At 43.0% G+C, this 17,139-nt stretch overlaps 1 protein-coding gene across 1 annotated transcript; it reads right to left on the bottom strand.

The window, feature by feature from the left end:
- Positions 1 to 9,618: 9,618 nt before the first annotated feature.
- LOC309407053 (cardiac-enriched FHL2-interacting protein) lies at positions 9,619 to 14,265 on the bottom strand (the record flags this gene model as incomplete). The annotated part of the gene is made up of 1 exon (XM_082002463.1): positions 9,619 to 14,265. One exon carries the CDS (start codon positions 14,263 to 14,265, stop codon positions 9,619 to 9,621), a length of 4,647 nt encoding a protein of 1,548 aa, XP_081858589.1.
- Positions 14,266 to 17,139: the final 2,874 nt, after the last annotated feature.

The raw sequence follows: 17,139 nt of genomic DNA, 5'->3' as shown, positions 1-17,139 counted from the left end.
AACTCTGTTTTTTTCAGGGCAGACATACAAAAGGAAAGTATTTCTTGCTAAGGGGCCCCCTTTTTTAGGAACTGAACCATCCTCCGTAGCTTGGGGGGCTTGCTGTCCCCTCAGTGAGCACTCACAAGCCATCTAGGACCTCTCAGCACCTCTGTGTCACCCTGCTGCTCAGTGCCATGCTGCCTTGGCTGCATCACTTCGTCACCAGAGGTGAGGAGCAGTACAGCTGAAGATACAAGCGGTACTCTTTGCCCCAGACAAAGGGATCATTAGATCTGGGCTGAAATTTTATTTTGGGGTAGTGTTGGTTGGATTCAATTTGTTTTGTTAAAATGTCATAGGTAGAAATGTCAAGTGTCTAGAGAGATGCTGAGGCTGGGAAGCCTCTTGTTTATGGGAACCTCTGGAAATCTTCCAATCTCTACCCAGTTCAGATCAAATCAAACTCCTTAATCAATAATCCAGTGAGTTAAGAGCTATGCCTTTGCACCAGCTCAATTAAGAAGATAGATACATTTTAAAATCACTTTAGTGACACCGGTGTTCTGTTCTGCAATACACCATTTGTCAGACACTGTGAAAATAGGAAAGAAGTGAATAAATGAGAGTCATTGTTATTAATTAGATTTTAGAATTACATTAATGAACCGGGAAACGGGGAGCCGAGGTACCGGAGACACCTTCTTCCTACTGCCACCGCATGGGCAGGTGATTTAGCCTTGATTTCATAGTCTCTGTCTCTGGGACTTATGTGTGCCCAACCGAAATAGCGCCTGCAGGTCAGGGTGGGTATATCTGGGCCACAGTTTAATAAGGCCCATAGAAAAGCAAGCCTTAGCACCTGCCACAAAGGGACTTGCGTTGGCCAGATGTTACTTTTGTAAATGATGACACCTTTTAAGCACATTGCTCTTCTTTCACCCTCTCCCCCCGCCCTCTGCCTAGACCCTCTCTCCCCCTGAGCTCAGCTCCCCGCATTTCTATCAATCAGCAGAATGGAGCGTTTTGGGCTCGCTACAGGTGGACAGGGAAGCCCTTGTGAAGTGCTTCTGCTGGCAGAGAGCAATAAACAGTGAGAGGCAGAAAAGTCCTCAAGCAGCCCAGCGTGGTACGGAAGATGATGTCCGCTGTGTGCTGCCTCAGCTATCGGCATATACACAGCAATGTGAGCATTAATTTGAGGGAATTGGGAATGAGTGAGAATTTAGTTTGATTCAGGCTGGATTTAGGATTAGCCAGAATAAGAAGTACATGTTGGGATCCGTGTGGATCCTCTATGACCTCTGAGCATCACAGGCTTCCTCTTGCTCAGCCCTATCAGGCGTACGTGACCTTGGCTGACAATGCTGTTCCAGCAAAAGTCCATAGTACAGATGCAGTCACGTGTGTAAAACCTCTGTTTTACCACTGGGGTCAGTTTTATTTACAAGGTGGTCTCACTGCTACAGTGCAAAGCTCAGTTTTACTGACAAAGTTGTGCCCCCTGAAGGAGTGCTTCAAGCACATTGCTCTTACATTAGTGCCACTCTCACAGCGTGAATATGGCTGGAAGCTTTTCAAGGACTAGGCTGCTGTTTGGATTTTTCAGATGAGAAGCATAAAAATTGACAAGTGTAAACCATGTGGCTAGTGTCCTACTGAGCACGATCAGATAACCTCTCTTAGTATACTGCAGGGATGCAGATATTGCACACCATTAAACATGTCTTGGATGCCCAGAAGGATACAAAACTACAATTGGGTTCCTCTACCACTTGAAAACACAGTTAGTTAGCAGCAGGAATAGCCTCCCCTCCCAGTGTTAATAAGAAGACCATCAGCACGGAGCTGGTTGCATGGCAGCTGTATCCAGAGATACGGACAGTCCAGCATGAGAGGGAGCTCCACCGTGGCTCGTCGGTGGCAGCCGGCGCTAGGAGCACTTGTCTGTGACTGGACCAGAAACTGTTTTCCCCTCACATAGTCATTTTGATGATGGTGAGATCTCTTCCTCATTCCAAACTGGACAAAAAACCCAAAACAACCAAACAAAAAAAAAACCCCAACAAAACAAACACTGGAAAAAAAAAAGAAGCCAGAACAATATTCAGCCCAACAAACTACCAAGTAAAAAACCAACCTGGACTATTGGAAACATTTTGAGATATTTGAAAACTTTTGCTTTATTTTCAGCTTCTTAATACATATTTTTTAATTAATGTTTTCTTTAAAAAGTTGTTTCAATCCCAAAGAAAAGGTCTAGGACTGTTTACTTATACATACATGTAAGCAAATGAGGACTTCTCAAAAATTTTTCAGCAATTTTCCCAGCAAATTTCCCAGCAAATTTTCAGTGGTTGAAAAAAAACACTCCAAATGTGCTTTTTTTTTAACCAGCAGTTTCACTATTGTCAAAGCAGACTTTTTTTTCAGTGGAGAAGCTGTTCTATTGGAAAATTCCTGCTAAGGTGCAGTCGCATGACTTGGCTGTGTCAGTAGGTTTTTGGGCCAGTACTCCAGCTGGTATTTGATCCTGCTTGGTTTATGTTAGGGCTCATCTGGTTGCTAAGGTAAGAAGCTTACGGTTAGTAGGATCAGTGCTAGGGCCAGTTACGCTGCGGGGTTGGACGGTTGGGGCTGATCCTGTTGCCAGGAGAAGTGTTTGTTGTCTTGGGTTGATAATGCAGTGGTTTCATGAAGTGGGAGTATTAAGCAAAAGGGCTTCTCCATTTCCCTCTACAGTCCCATCTGGCCAGCCCGGGGCACTGCTCAGGACTCCCCACCTTTAGCAAGAGGAGCCCGTGTGAGGGCGACCACTCGCTCCTCAGCAGGAGACATGGAGGTATGGGGGCATCCCAGGTACACCCCCTAGTCCTGGCAAGAATATGGAAAGAGGCAAACATTCGTCTCCCCAGGGTAGTGGAACTTGGGAAGCCCAGGTTAAAAATGGGGATCCCTTGGGGCAGACCCTGCAAAGGACATGCAGACTGACAGATGGGAAATGTAAAGGACAGTTCAAGGGCACTGTTTAGATCACTTCCAGACACTTCAGTAGAACATGAATACTATACCTATAGTTATATATAGACATGCAGACATACCTAGAGACATCTCTATATAGGCATACATCCATGTATGGATGTATTATCAACAATAACATTATCTTATATTATAATGCAATATGACATTCTCCTTTCATTTCTTTCTGACTTTTCCTTTTGGAAAGTTCACAAAGCCACAGCCAGTTTTGGCATGGAATAATTCTGAAATGTTTTAATTCACATTCCTAGGGAAGGGAGGCAGTCTCAGGAGACCTGATCCTGGCAGGCAGCACTCGCCAGCAGAAACCGATTCTGCCAACAGACTTTCAGCAGCCTCAGTGCAATCAAGGAAAGGGTCTCTCTTGGGCCAGATCCAGTTCACATCCTCCACAGCTTATCGGTGCTGGGAATAGAATGAAGGATCGCTGGTTACCTCAGAGTCTGTCTGCCATCTGTGGCCTGTCAATGCAAGGCAGATCCTGAAGAAGGCCACCTTAGCCCACCTGAAATGCTTCATGTTATTGGTGACAACACTGGCATTTCTGGCCTAGCAATGAGCAGGGGACCCATTTTTGTGTGCTCTGAATGCTGCCATTCCCTGTGCCAGTTTTAAGCAACCAGAGCAGCAGTTGTGAGAAGATGAGGCTCTGACACTGCATACCATCAGGCAGGAGTGTGAACACACCAGGGAGCTCCAGGACAAGGGAGTCCAAGCCAGTGTAGGGAAGAGTTAGCCTGTCAGGCAGCTTGACTTTGACAAGCCCTGGGTTTTCTCCAGCTTTGAACATCTTTTACTTTTTGCTGGAGCTGAAACTTCTTTCTTCTTGCTAGAAGGATTACAAAGATTGTCCCTGCTTCTCACAGAGTTTTCCCCCCTCTTCTTCTTTCAAAGCACCCCAGGCCTCTATTTATTCAATGTGGACTTTGACATGGGAAAGTGCTTATCTTTTAGCACTCCAAGCTCCTTCCCCAAAGGCTTGAGTTAAATCTGCTTTAATAAAAACACAGAGCTTTAGGCAATTGGGACATAAATTATTTCTCCTCTGCACTGTTGAAATGCTGCTTTCTAAGTATGTTCAATAGCATATTAGAAACAAGTCTCTAATTGGCCATAGAGTACCGAAGACTTAACCATCTAATGTAAAAAATCAACATCATGAAAACTTTGAGAATATCAAAAAGAAGCAAGGGAAGACCACAGGTCATTTTCAGTCATTCCCTACTCATTTAAACCCCATAATTACAATATTATCTTTAATATCAGGGGACAGTGGTGAATGTGAGATCATCATAACACCAGAATAATCATCCTAAAGACAAAATAAATTAATCATTGTCCTCTGTTGTTATAATGAGCATTCCACAAAAAAAACCCAACACATTGAAGTTCAATTTACTCAAGTGTTCCATGTTCTTTCTATCTCCTATAAGTCTCTGAAGCAGAGTTTCTTTAATAAAAATGACTGATGTACACCAATTGCTCCAAATTACACATTTGTATGTATTCACTAGAGCCTACGTAACCCATCATGTACAATATCACCAGCTTCTGATGCTGCTTTTCATTGAGACAGAGGATCAAACTTAGAGTTCTTTGTTTACTCAGAAAGGAAAGAGAGTATATCCTCCAAATACAGATATGCAAATCTGTCAGTGTATTCCTGGTAAAAACATAACTAGCCAAGTTTTCTGTTTATGCTCTGTTATATTCAAAACACAGTAACACTTTCAGCAAGGACTGCTTGGGTAGTCAGGGATCAAAGCAGAGCAATTCTAAATAAAATTGCCAGTCTGGACATGGACTGAGCCAAAATCCCTTTGAGAAGAGTCTTCTCCATGTTTCATAATGCAACAGACAATAAGAGAAACGGAGGAGTAAAACACAACTCTGGAGACTACATACAGTCTGCAGCACTTGTTAGTAATGAAATAGGAAACTTACACCAAGTTATACACATGATAACTTCGCCAGGTGTATGGGGCACAGGGAATGCAAAAGCCCTGGTGTTCTCTGGGCAGCGGCACGAAGGCGATCCTCTTCCTGTACTGGTGGACTGGGTGCTGGCACCACATCTTCAGGGTCCTCTGGCCAGACTGCTGCCCTTGTACAGCAGGAAGGGGTGGGAATGATCGCAGGAGCCCTGGGCCAAAGGTGTTTCTGCACAGTCTCCTTCTCCCTCTCTTTAGGAGAAGGAAGAAGGAGGACAAAGCCTTGCATCCAGTCATCTCATAGATTTTTTATATTGTGTATCACACACATGCACACACAAACACACACTTCCATGCTGTCAACTTTTTCTGCTGGGATAACTGGAGATAAAATTACAATGAGATATAATTACAATGAAAAAGCTGTCTAGAAGTCATTCCGGTATTGTAAAACAAGTCCCATTTATTTTGTTTATTAATTAATAAATAATTACTTATTTGCAAATACAGTTGCATTGATGGAACGTGCCAATGACACACATTTTCTTGGACAGATGACTTAGGAAGGCACTGAACACCCAAGGAGGAGTTGATAACCCCCCCCCCCCAACTGCACTCTCTAAAACAAATCAAGCATTTTGCACGAGGGAATTCAAGCTCTTGGGACAGAGCCACGGCTGCGGGATGTCAGTCCAAGTCCGCTGTGTGACGACTGGACTGGAAGGCATTGCAGTTGCCCCAGGAGGAGAAGGATGTTCAAAGGGAGGCGGTTCTGGCTCTAGAGCTAAAGGCTAGGTAAGCCAGGTTTGGCCTCAGTCATATCTGCCAAGGAAGAACCACCACTGTAAACGAGCCTCAGGGCACCAAGAAATGCAACATGCAAAGAAGTCCACGTGCAAAGGAAAGGAGCAGTGGAAGTAATGGCCCTCTGTTCCCTTCAGCCTGCTGTGTTTCTGTGCATGCAATGAGCCTGCTGTGTTCTTTAGTCCTAATCACCGTCTGCTGGCAAGGCAGAATTCAGCTTAGTTTGCCTCAACACCTCTTTAACCTATGATTTAATGTCACTGTCATTTGCATCACGAAACAGTGCTTTCCTACAACCGCTTTCGTGACTATTGCACATTTCCCCTAGCCCCCTCGTTCCCCAAAGAAAGAGGACAATTCACAGCTGTCATTTTGCCTATTAGTGACCTCTTCCATCCTAGTTTCCCACAGCAGCAATTAAAAAAAAGCCAAACCTAACAAACACAAACAGAAAAAGGCAGGGAAAGAAAAATATTTGTTATTTAAAAAGGTGTCATTTGGCTTCCTTTTAACACACAAACATTTTCTGTTCACCATCACAGACATTACTGCTGTCCTGTAGTGATATGAAAATGGCAGGTTTATAGGTATATTTTATATATATATATATATATATATATATAGGGTTGGTTTTGTGCATGCATGTGTTTGTACACACATGTACATGCTCCCATGGCCTAGCAAGAAGTTGGCCAAAAGCGCGGTCTACGCTAGCAACAGGATTGCTGACAGGTTCATACTCAAATGGAGTCAATACCAGGCTGGGACCTGGAGCAACACTGTTATAGTATCGTTCACTCCCTGGGGCAAAGTGCTCTAGGGAAAGCTCTGGATACATCATGAGAACCGCTTTCATATTTGTTTTCAAAACTCCCCAGTTCTGTTTGCTTCATTTAGCTACAAATTCTCTATGTCAAAACTGCCTCTGAGACATGTGCGTGTTTAGAGACACAGTCTGCTGTGAACGCAGCTCCCTTAAGCCAGCAGAAAGGATTGGCCAAAATAAAGAAGTTCTACTCGAAATGTATTTGGTATCCTAGTTAGGACTGGCTCCTTTTCAGATGCCCACGTTTCAGTTTACCTTCACAGTAGAGCAAAAAATACACTCTGCTTTCCTCGCATACCTAGAAGTAGTATATTGGAGGATCCCATTCTCCACAGTAGAAGTTTAGGGCAGCACTCAAAAAAAGGGTGCTGAAGAAGTGTGCACATCTACAAAACAACTGACAGTTAACCAAGCAAAAGGGTTTTTTTAAAATGCAGTTGCATATTTTGCTTATCAAATTACCATTTATTTTACATCTGTGCACAGATACTTCATGTCTATAGTCTCCCCTTGGAAAGCAAGCTTTTCTCCTGTCCTCTGAAAGCCTACCTACTTCTTGACTTGTGGCGGTTAAGGGCATTTAAATTTGTAACATCAAACCAAAAAAATGGCTTGTGTATTCTCTTAGGCTTTCAAATTACATAGGTTCTGTCTAAATGTACCATGGAAAACTTTAATAGATCTATTTATCTATATTTTAACATGCAGATGACTTTCTGCTCTATACTGGATAGACATTATGCTGTATGCAGTGACAGCAACATAGTGCAACATGAATGGCACCATGTCAGTTTAGCAAAATATTTGTAACCAAAAAAAAAAGGAAAAATATTCATAATAGGAGCCATTTCCCTTAATTTAACCACTTGAAAATTGATCCTTGTTCCTGAAACAATCTTGATTTTCAAATCCTTTTTTATTTCATTCAACATGAGCCCTTTCCCAGGGGAGGCTGCATTTTCTGAGTTTCAAGTCAAAGTTGGTTTAAAAATTTTAGCGTTTGCAGAACAGGGTAATTCAGGCTGCAAGAGATCTCATGAAGTCTCTGGATGAAGTACCTGCTCAAGGAGGATCAGCTCTGCGGCTACCCCAGGTTGCTCAGGGCTTTATGCAGTCAGGTGTTGAAAACTGTCAAGGGTGGAGACTGAACAATAAATGCTTATTCAAGTATGGGCATTTGGCTGAATGTGCTCAAAACCCAAACCAAACCAGTACAAACTTCTCCATTTCCACCCAACTCTGCTGCAACTGTCCCTGCCAAACCATAAAATGACAAATCTGACACAAGTCTGCATAACAGGTGAAATGAACCTTAGAAAATCATTAAAGGCCAAATCCAAACCCCACTGAAACCAAGGAAGAGATGCCCTTAGTGTTTGTCTAGCTCCTCTAAGGGAAATGTTTAAGCAACTAGCACTGACGAAAGGAAGCATCTGATGGGATCTGGACAGGTTCTGCAGGCATGGCTCCTGTCAGGGATGGAGGAAGGCTGGGAGCTGAGTTCAGGTTAGGGAAGGAGTAAAACCACCAAGTGTTGGTCTGTGTCCTGAGAGCAGCCTTGGTCCTGGGAAAGTAAGAATTTACTGAAGAAAACCTCTATCATAAATATTAAAACTGGGATAGTGGAGCAGTGCCTGTGTCCCATCTCCATGTTGTATTTATTAACAAAGGCCTGATTCTTCCCTTTCTTTCAGGAAGTTAGAGTCACTTCACTGAAAACAATCCTGTAAAAATAGCCTAAGATGTGAATCAGGCTGAAAGTCACTGGTATACTCTTCCTTAGAGCTCCTGCACTTCAGTTTTAATTGGGGAAAACAGTATGAAAATGAGACAGAGAAAAAGGAAACCAATACTCCAAATACAGATATTTATAAGCAGGCACATTACATTCAATTTTTCCATCTTTTCACCAATGTTATCTCATTATCTATGATGATAAAAAAGAGCTTATGCAAGGATGAGTGATATTTTGAAACAGATTTTTCAAAGAAAAGTGATAACCCAAAGAAGCACTTATCTAGAAATTAATACTTTGGACGTTTTTTATCTATCTTTTTTTTTTTTAAATCACAGAATTCACAAGACCAAAATTAGGTACTTTTTTCAGGTTTTAAAAGTTAGTGCTGTATTTCAGTGGGAGCCTGAAAAAAACAACAAAACAAAAAGCATTTCAATTATAATAAACAAAGATCTTTTCATCCTAACAAAAAATTAAATACTGTTATGGGATTTCATTCAGCCTTGCTCCTTACCAAAATATTTCAGGCCAAGTATCAAGATGTTGAAGTTTTAAGCTGCAATATAAGTAACTCCTGACTCTAGGGGAACTTATTTGGAGATTATCAAGAAATATAAAGAATTCAGCAGCATGTTAGTGGACACTGCAAAAGTATATGAGAAGTCTAGAGCAACCGCAACTGTGTTCTGGTTGTTTAAAGGTTTTTTGACATGGCTGTTGTATTGTGCATCCAGTATACAATCGTCTTGTCAATAACACCTGGGCAATCAATGTGTGCAAAAAATGAATCTTGGGTTTATGGCACATTTATTTGTAGCCTTATGCTTTCTACCTGTCAATATAGTTCAAAGGCAGTGAGTGAGGAAAGTTCAGTACATGTAGCGTCTGCCCTAGGTCTCATAGGATGGCCAGGGTGGTCTCATAGGTTTTACTTTGTGTCATATATCATGCAACAGATCTGGGCAAAAGGACGCTTGCTTTGGCAATCCCAGCTGTCATAATGGCAAAGCAGCAGCAGCAGCAAGCAGTGGCTTCACACTGTCGTATTTATTTGTTTAGCTGGCATTGCCCCTTCATCTCACTGATAATTTGGTGCATACTCAATTTCACTCTTCTTCAGGGCGATCATCACCTTGCATCTTTCAACACGATCAGCTTTCATTTTCTTTCCCACCCAAACCACAATGAGATTCAGACATAAAGTGTTGTACAAACATCAAATCTGCATGTGCTTTTGTGTGTGTGTGTCTGTCCAAACAGTTCTTAGAAACACTAGCTGGCATATTTTGTTACTTCAGTTTTCAAGATACTCCTTCGGCAGCAAAATCATCTAAATCAGTGAGGGACACTACGTCGGTATTTGGGGTTGGGTTCATGTCCTTTCCTAAAGGAACTTGAGTTTTTTCGGTGTCTTGACTGTAGGAGTGAGAGGCTGGTTCAATATAGGGCTGAGTATCCGCAGCTTCCGTGTATCTGTAGTCCTGCTGGCCATCTTCAGGTAGTTCAGCTGGTTCTCCTGGTACAGCTGGCATTAACCAGGTAGGTTCAGAGAGCTGTGAAGGTGACTTCAGCACTGCTACAGATGAAGCTGGTAAAGGCAGCACTCTAGTGTAGGAGGCATAGGGAGAATTCGTAATTTCTGAAGAGGGGGGCTGGTATGAGTTCCCTTCCGAGGAAGGGACTGAGACTTGAACATATTTGCCAGTTTCTGGGTCATAAAATGTCTTTAAATTAACTTCAGCTGGTAAATCAACTACATAATATTGACCAGAGTCAGGGTCTTGGAGGAGTTTACGTTGGGTTGAAGAGGGTGAAAGGCTTACTGCTGATACACCACTGGGTCTTCCTGTACTGGTTTCTGTGGGAGTAAAAGTTGAGTGAGGGGAATTGTGGAGAGGAGAGTATCCCGAGGGTGAAGGAGATGCTAGTGCCTGTCCAGAATGAGAAGGTTTTCTCCCTACCGCATCTGTATGCTCAGTCTGATATTTTTTCTGCTGCTCTTGCATTTTCTTTCTCCTGTTTGCCAGCTTTTTGGCCCGCCGCAGAGCCTTTTCTGTTTTCGGTGGCACAGCTGGAGGTTTGCCTGCTGCTCTCTCCCCAGGTCCCCTGGCCTCCAGTCTCTCAGCTTCCCCTGCAGAATCGGAAAGCAGATTCCTCTGTGCTGAATCAAGTATCCCTTCTGCAGACATGTCGGCTTGGCTCTTTAGTGCCGTGTTCAGCGAGGCAGGGTTTATAACATCGTCTGTCTCTCTAAGGCCAGGAATTGTTGGTTTGTCTGACGATGAACTGGCAGCAAGAGAGTGCATCATGCTGCCTGACCTGGGGCTTGTAACATCAGGGCATGCAAGACTGTCTAACAAAACTGGTGCACCTTCTGTATGTAGGATGTCCTCTAAAACTTCATGGGATACAGGAGAATATGCGCAGTCCTCTGATACGGAGCCAGTCACAGGGGAAATTGTCTCCCTAGTTATTATTTTTTTCACACAAGAGCCACCTCTGCGACTAGATAAATGATGATTCTTAAAGTAATTCGTCTTTCTTTCTGTGGGATAGCTGGGGTTGTTTTGTGCTTGGTCATTTTCCAGACCTAAATTTGGCTGTGTTAAGCTGTGTCTTGCCTTTGTAGCCTGGGCCTTCTTTTTCCTCCTGCAGACTCTTTCCTCATTCATTTTCCCAACTTTATTTAACAAAGCACAAGTCTCTTCATCACCTTCCATTAGCTTCCCTAATGAAAAGCTCTCTGTATCTTCCAGAAGACTGGGATCCAGTGTTGCTGAAGTGGATCCAGACTCACTGGCCTCTTTCCCTCTGCCAGTTGCTCCACCCTTCACGCTCCGCTGCCCTCTGTGCCTCAATGCCGACCAGCTTACCTCCTGGGCATGCAACATGTTTCGGTGCTGCTTGTTGTGCTCTGCTGGGGGCATAAACCGACTTTCCATTTCCTTATAACTGCTGCTCACTGTGTCATCCAGGGAAAAGGACCTGAACAGGGGCAGCTTGACAGCCCTTATTACCTGAGGTGACCTGAATGTGTTATCTTTAATCATAAACAGACTGGGTTTGGTTGAGCTTGAAGATGGTGGTGTTTGTGGTTCCTCAGACCTGGGGATGGTCATATCCCTTATACTGTTGGAAGCAGAATCCATGCTGTTGGCCTCTTCCCTCTTCTCTCTCCTTAGTTTCTCTTTCATCAACCTCCTCTGTTCATTGCCAGTAACCTTCCCTTCCCTCTTCTCTGCTGCACCAGTACCAGAGCTGACACAAGCATAATATTGCAGTTCATCTTCCCCAGCCTCTTTCCCTCTCTCCTTGTGGCTTTTCTTACTGTCTGCACCCATTTCACCCTTAGTCCTCTGGCTTTCTTGAAGGCATGCCTTCTGCATCAGGGGCACTGGTGGAAACAGCTCCTCATGAAGTGGCTGCTCTACCGTGGAGACGAAAGATTGCTCCGAAGAACTAGTGCTTCTTTTGCCTTGTGCTTCATGGCCAGGTGCCACCATATTGGTTTGGATATCGCTGTACGGCTCATCCTCTGCTGGTGAGAGATGGTTTGGGAGTGTTTCGAAGGCAAAATTTTCATGCTGAATAGCAGCTTGTCTCTCACTTTCCTCACCCTGGACACTGGGATTTTGCATGAGTGGCCCAGCTGTTTTATCTGCATTGTCTCTACTGAATGATTTCAGTGCTGGGTACTGCAGACCTTTTCTTAAATCAGGTTCATTTGATTCGTGTCTGAACAACGGGAAGTTTTCATTATCTCTTGTGGTTTCAACCAGATCTTCATTTTTGGAATTGTCTTGCTGCAAGTTGTCTCCAGTTTGGCAAAATAAAAGGTCTGCTGCTGTCTGGGGAGAACTCAAAGTCAGGTAATTATCTGTAAAGTGTCCAGTTAAATCAGTTTTATTGTCCTTTTCTTGAACACTGACAGACAATAGGGAGGTTATATCACTCGATTCATCTTTCTCTGCAATATTTTTGATACTTTCTTCTTGCAGAGTTGAGAGTGAGGCATTAATTTTTGTACTTTCCTGCAGATTTTCCCTAGTTTTATTTTTCTCCTCCAAAGCCCTTAACAACGGAGAAGGGGTATAAGTGCTTTTAACACGTTTACGCACATCTTTCAAGTTGAATAACAGACTCGATGCTTTCGATTTGTAACTGTCCCGAGACCTGTAATCACCAAACGTGCTCCCCTCGTGGTCTCTCGATGCTGTGCTCTCAGTAGGAGGAGGTGTCAGCGGGATCAGCTCACTTTCAACAGTGTCCTGTTTTGGTGGAATGATGGGTGTTAAGAGTTCGGTGATGTTGAAAGAGGGACTGATCGATCCAGGGGAGTGTACCTGTTTAGCCAGAGGAGTCACATCTAGACCAGGTTCAGCACCAGTTGCCTTTTCAGACAATAAGCACGTCTCATCACTGGCTGTGAACTTCTCCTTTGAGGTCTGTCTCCTTTCTGCTGCCCCTTTTGTAGCCCTCTGTCTCCTCCAGGGTGGACAGGTATTGCCCAGTTGGGGACTGAGGGCCTCCTCTTTGGTTAGGGCAGCCAGGGGTCTTGGTGGAAGTGGGCTGGGTGCCTGGGACATGGATGAGGGTGAAACCATCCTATAGGACACAGACGGGGGTGAGACGGAGGCCTGGGACAAGGTGGGGGGGGAAAGTTGAGCTGGCATTGGGGGTGGTGGCACAGGAGGAGCTTCAGGGATTGGGGGTGTTGGGGGATGACCCTGCTGGGTAGGGGGTGGAAGAGGAAGAGTTTGAAGGACAGGGGGAGGCCGAGGAGGACCCTGGTGTGCATGGATTCTAGGTGGGGGTGTGGGAGGAAAAGCAGCAGAAAATTCACTTTCTGAAGGGAGGGCGCCCTGAGGTACACATACAGCTGGGAGAGGGATGCTCAAAGCAGCTTCTGGTGGACTTGGCTTCATCTGAAAATCTTTATCCCGCTTCTTAGTAACAGTGGTCTTGACAGGTAGCAATTCATGTTCATGTGTGTGGGATCCTTTAATAAATGGTGCTTCTTCCAGGTATGTAAGACCTTCCTTTTTCATTTTTATATCAACACATTCCTCCTTTTCAGTCAGTTTTTTGTGATGAACATTCCATGATTCAAAAGCACTGTTCTCACTGTGAAGAAAATTACCTTTTTTTGCTGGCTCATTAACTTTTACATTTCTGTTTTTTAAAGCCTTTTTAGAAGAATGGGAAAAATTTGACTTGGCTACTTTTGACATCTCAATCAGCACAGGATAATAACCATCAGAGCCACAATAACTCAGGTCTATTTTATTAGGCCTTTTCTGTGGCTCATGTTTGCCACTGAGACAGTGGCTACCTTGACTAGTCTCAGAAAATTCAGAAAGTTCCTTGTGGATGCTTAAAATGTCTGTGTCATCCCAGCAAGCCATATCATTTCCATGATTTAATTTACATTTTTGAAAGCTATTCTTAACGGGCTGCTTAATGGTTATCAGGGAACCTCCTGACCCTTGGTCTGCAGTCTTGTCAAATGTCTTAATTAACGAGGACACTTTTGAAACATGTTTATTGTTCCTTGGACCAGGGACTGGCAAATTCAGTTTTTTCCTTTCCATGGCATAGGTGTTATTTTTAGCAATCCTTTTCTCCTCTGGAGCACACTTCGGTAACTGCTGGAATGTGGAAGCCCATATTGTATGTTCATTGTTTCTTGCTGTTAGCTTGTTACAGACGCTGCTTTTCTTGATGGCATGGTTTAACGTCCCTGGGTGAAATGCAGCAGAGAACTGGAGGGCGAAGTCAGGTGAAATGGCAAGATCTGGTTCATTGTAAGAGTCTTCGAGTTCTGCCACACACAAACTTTTGAAAGCCCGGTCTGTGAGGCTGCTCACCTCTCTGTCTGTGTCATCCAGGAGACTCCCAATACTTGAGGAGTCACTATGTCCTTCCGTATGTTTCTTATTTCCCTGCATTGTTCATAGGAGTCATGAATAAATTATCCAAAGGATAAATTTCAGGTGTCAAGTAGGCAGATGACTGTGTGGGGTGGCTCCAGCTGTTTGCAATTCACAAACACAAAGCAATTCCTCCAGACGGTGCTGCTGCACACCAATTCATCTTACGGAATAGCTGAAGGAAAACTTCTCTGCAAAGCCAAAAATTATAAATTACCATTTTCCTATATTAACACTATTAGACAGAGAGCATTTTCCAGATACATCAGTTACTGACCAATTTGTTCCTACATGTATTCTAAACAAGATGTTAGCAACACAATAAACAACATGAAAAATAATTGTTATTTTGGTCAATTCAAGTAGCACATGGTAGATAGTTTAATTTCTGGAAAGTGCCATTAAAAAGAGTGGTTTCACCTCAGATTATTTACATGTGCTCTTAAACAAGAATATAAGAACCAAATTTCAAGTACGTCCCGTTCTGTACCTCCAACCATAAACACTTCCAAATGCTGTACATGTATTTTGCTAAGAAGATTAACCATTTTTTGGCCAGGAAGAACTAGTAATAAAAAGGGAGACAACTTACTTTAAAAAAAGAATGTGACTGGGTACATCATTGCACACTATGTCCAAAATGAAAGAAAAGTTGATAAAACTTACTTGGCAAGACATAATAATTATAATTCAAAATATTTTGTGAAAAATAAAGTTATTATAGAACGTTCTATTCTCACTCATCTGTTAGCTCATGACTGTGGAAAATGAAGTCTATAGACATGAACCTGCTTACATCAGTCTGGAGCTTTGCTGTGACAATTACCCTGAGCAGAACCCTTGTTTGAGAAAGCAGAATGGCATCACAGGTAAAGAGGATTTACTGTGCATTAGCAAGTTCCAAGCAAATATTGCTGGGGTAAAATCCTTTAGTCACCCATATCCAGATATGATTGGGTTGATATATTGAAACTGAAGAGGCTGCTAATACCAGCTTAGCCAGCAGAAGGCAGGAGTGCCTAGGGGACTCTAGCAGACCCACGAAAGGAGCACAGGGAACATTTGGTTTCAGTTCCAGAACTGCTGAGAGAAAAAAGTAACCCATTCAACACAATTATAAAATACCACAGCCTTCCATTAATCCCTGATTACAACGCACAGTCAGTGCCCACAACATCGTGTTTTTTGTCTATCTCCACATCAGTCTGAAGACAGGATGGAGGAACCTTTGGACTGAACACGGAAAAGCAAAATAGACCCTTCAGCTATACTTGAAATCTATACACTACAACTCTTTCAAGTTTACTCTGTAAACTCTTTATATACTTATTCACACATTCAAGGGCTTGAGCAGGGTATTGACTAAACTACAGTGAGACTCAGTTTAAAAGCATATTCAAGAGCTAGCTAAAACCCACTCCTTAAAGAAAGTCTGATCTATATCTCCATTTCCTAGTAGAATTGCATCATTAACTTGTGATGAGCTGAAACACCGTAGTTCACATCTACAGCAGCTTCCAGCTTCTATACAAGTGGAAGCTGTCTGCATTTCAAGCTTGGATCCACTCTAGAACTGAGCAATGAAATCCAGATCCAGATTTCAGCCCTTCCAGCTGTCCAAGTCCATGATTCCACTTTGGCTCATCTCAGTGAGACTCTTTAGAAAGGGCACGTTTTTCGCTATGATGACTCAGTGCTGGTCAAAGTATGAAAAGTCAGAGGAACTGGACTTAATCAGCTGAGTTACTCAGGCTCAGTTGTTTCTTCAAATGAAAACACACCTCACCTTCCTTTTCTATTTAAAAAAACCTCAGCCAGTCTATTTTTAGACTCAAAGTACCATGGTGAATCTTGATTCTGTCATTCCAGCCATATAATTCCAATGACTTATGAAGAACTACAATAGATTTACACCAGAAATAAAATCAGCTTAATAGAGCTTCTCCATTTTACTTTGCACAAAGATTTTTCAAAAGTGCGTTTCACTCCCACCACCGCACAAACATTTTTGTGTCTAATACAGCAAGAGAAAAAAATTGAAAGGCTTTTGGTTTTGATTATTAACTATTATATGAGCGAGAAGTACAGGTACATACCTGCCATGTAATTTTGCTTCTCATCTTTAGAACTCCCTCTCATGCTTGTATTTGGCTTCATTTCTGACCATCTTTAGTGAGGAGGTAGAAATAGTCCAGTGTTGCAGACTTGACAGAAGGATTGTCCCGGGACTTTTCTGACCTTCAGCATTTTTTGATCTTAAGTGAACTCTGCAATTTGAAAACAAAGACATTTGTTTGCGTGATCTGCAGATTGTCTCATGCTGTATTAATTCATTTATTTGTTCATTCACATTTTACAACCATTTTTGGAGTGATTTACAGGCTTTCTTGCCAAAAGAGACAGGTATCCATCCCAGAGTGATAATAAACAGATACCTTGAGGGTTTGGTAGCTTATGGAGTGCAGTCAGGTTCCTAGCAAACAACTATCACAACTTCCAACATCTTCTGGTAGCCCCAACAGAGATTAACAGCTGAGTGAGCAATGGTTTCCTGTCAGTCAAAGGCTGGATGATGTCTCCAGGCTAAAAAGAAGGGTTGTGCCAGATGACTTCTTCCCTACTGCTCTCTACATCCTTGCTGTGCCACACTTTCAGAGGGACTGCAGAGGAAAACATGAGCCTCCACTCCACCTGCGTATGACTTACTACTGCCAACAAGTATAGACAGATGTCAGTCTGGTGGACTGGGAACTAATGCAGCTGAGGTTTGAAAGTCCATCTTTTTCACTGTCCCTGTTGTAAAGCAGAGGAAAATTGAACAGCTGGGGTGGTGAGGGGCAGTAAACAAAATGTCTTTTTGCTTCCATTCATGAACCAGAGTCAGGAGATGCT

Source organism: Phaethon aethereus (genome assembly GCF_964289735.1).
Source record: "Phaethon aethereus genome assembly, chromosome: 7".
Taxonomy (NCBI): domain Eukaryota; kingdom Metazoa; phylum Chordata; class Aves; order Phaethontiformes; family Phaethontidae; genus Phaethon; species Phaethon aethereus.
This window is presented reverse-complemented; position numbering and strand designations above follow the sequence as displayed.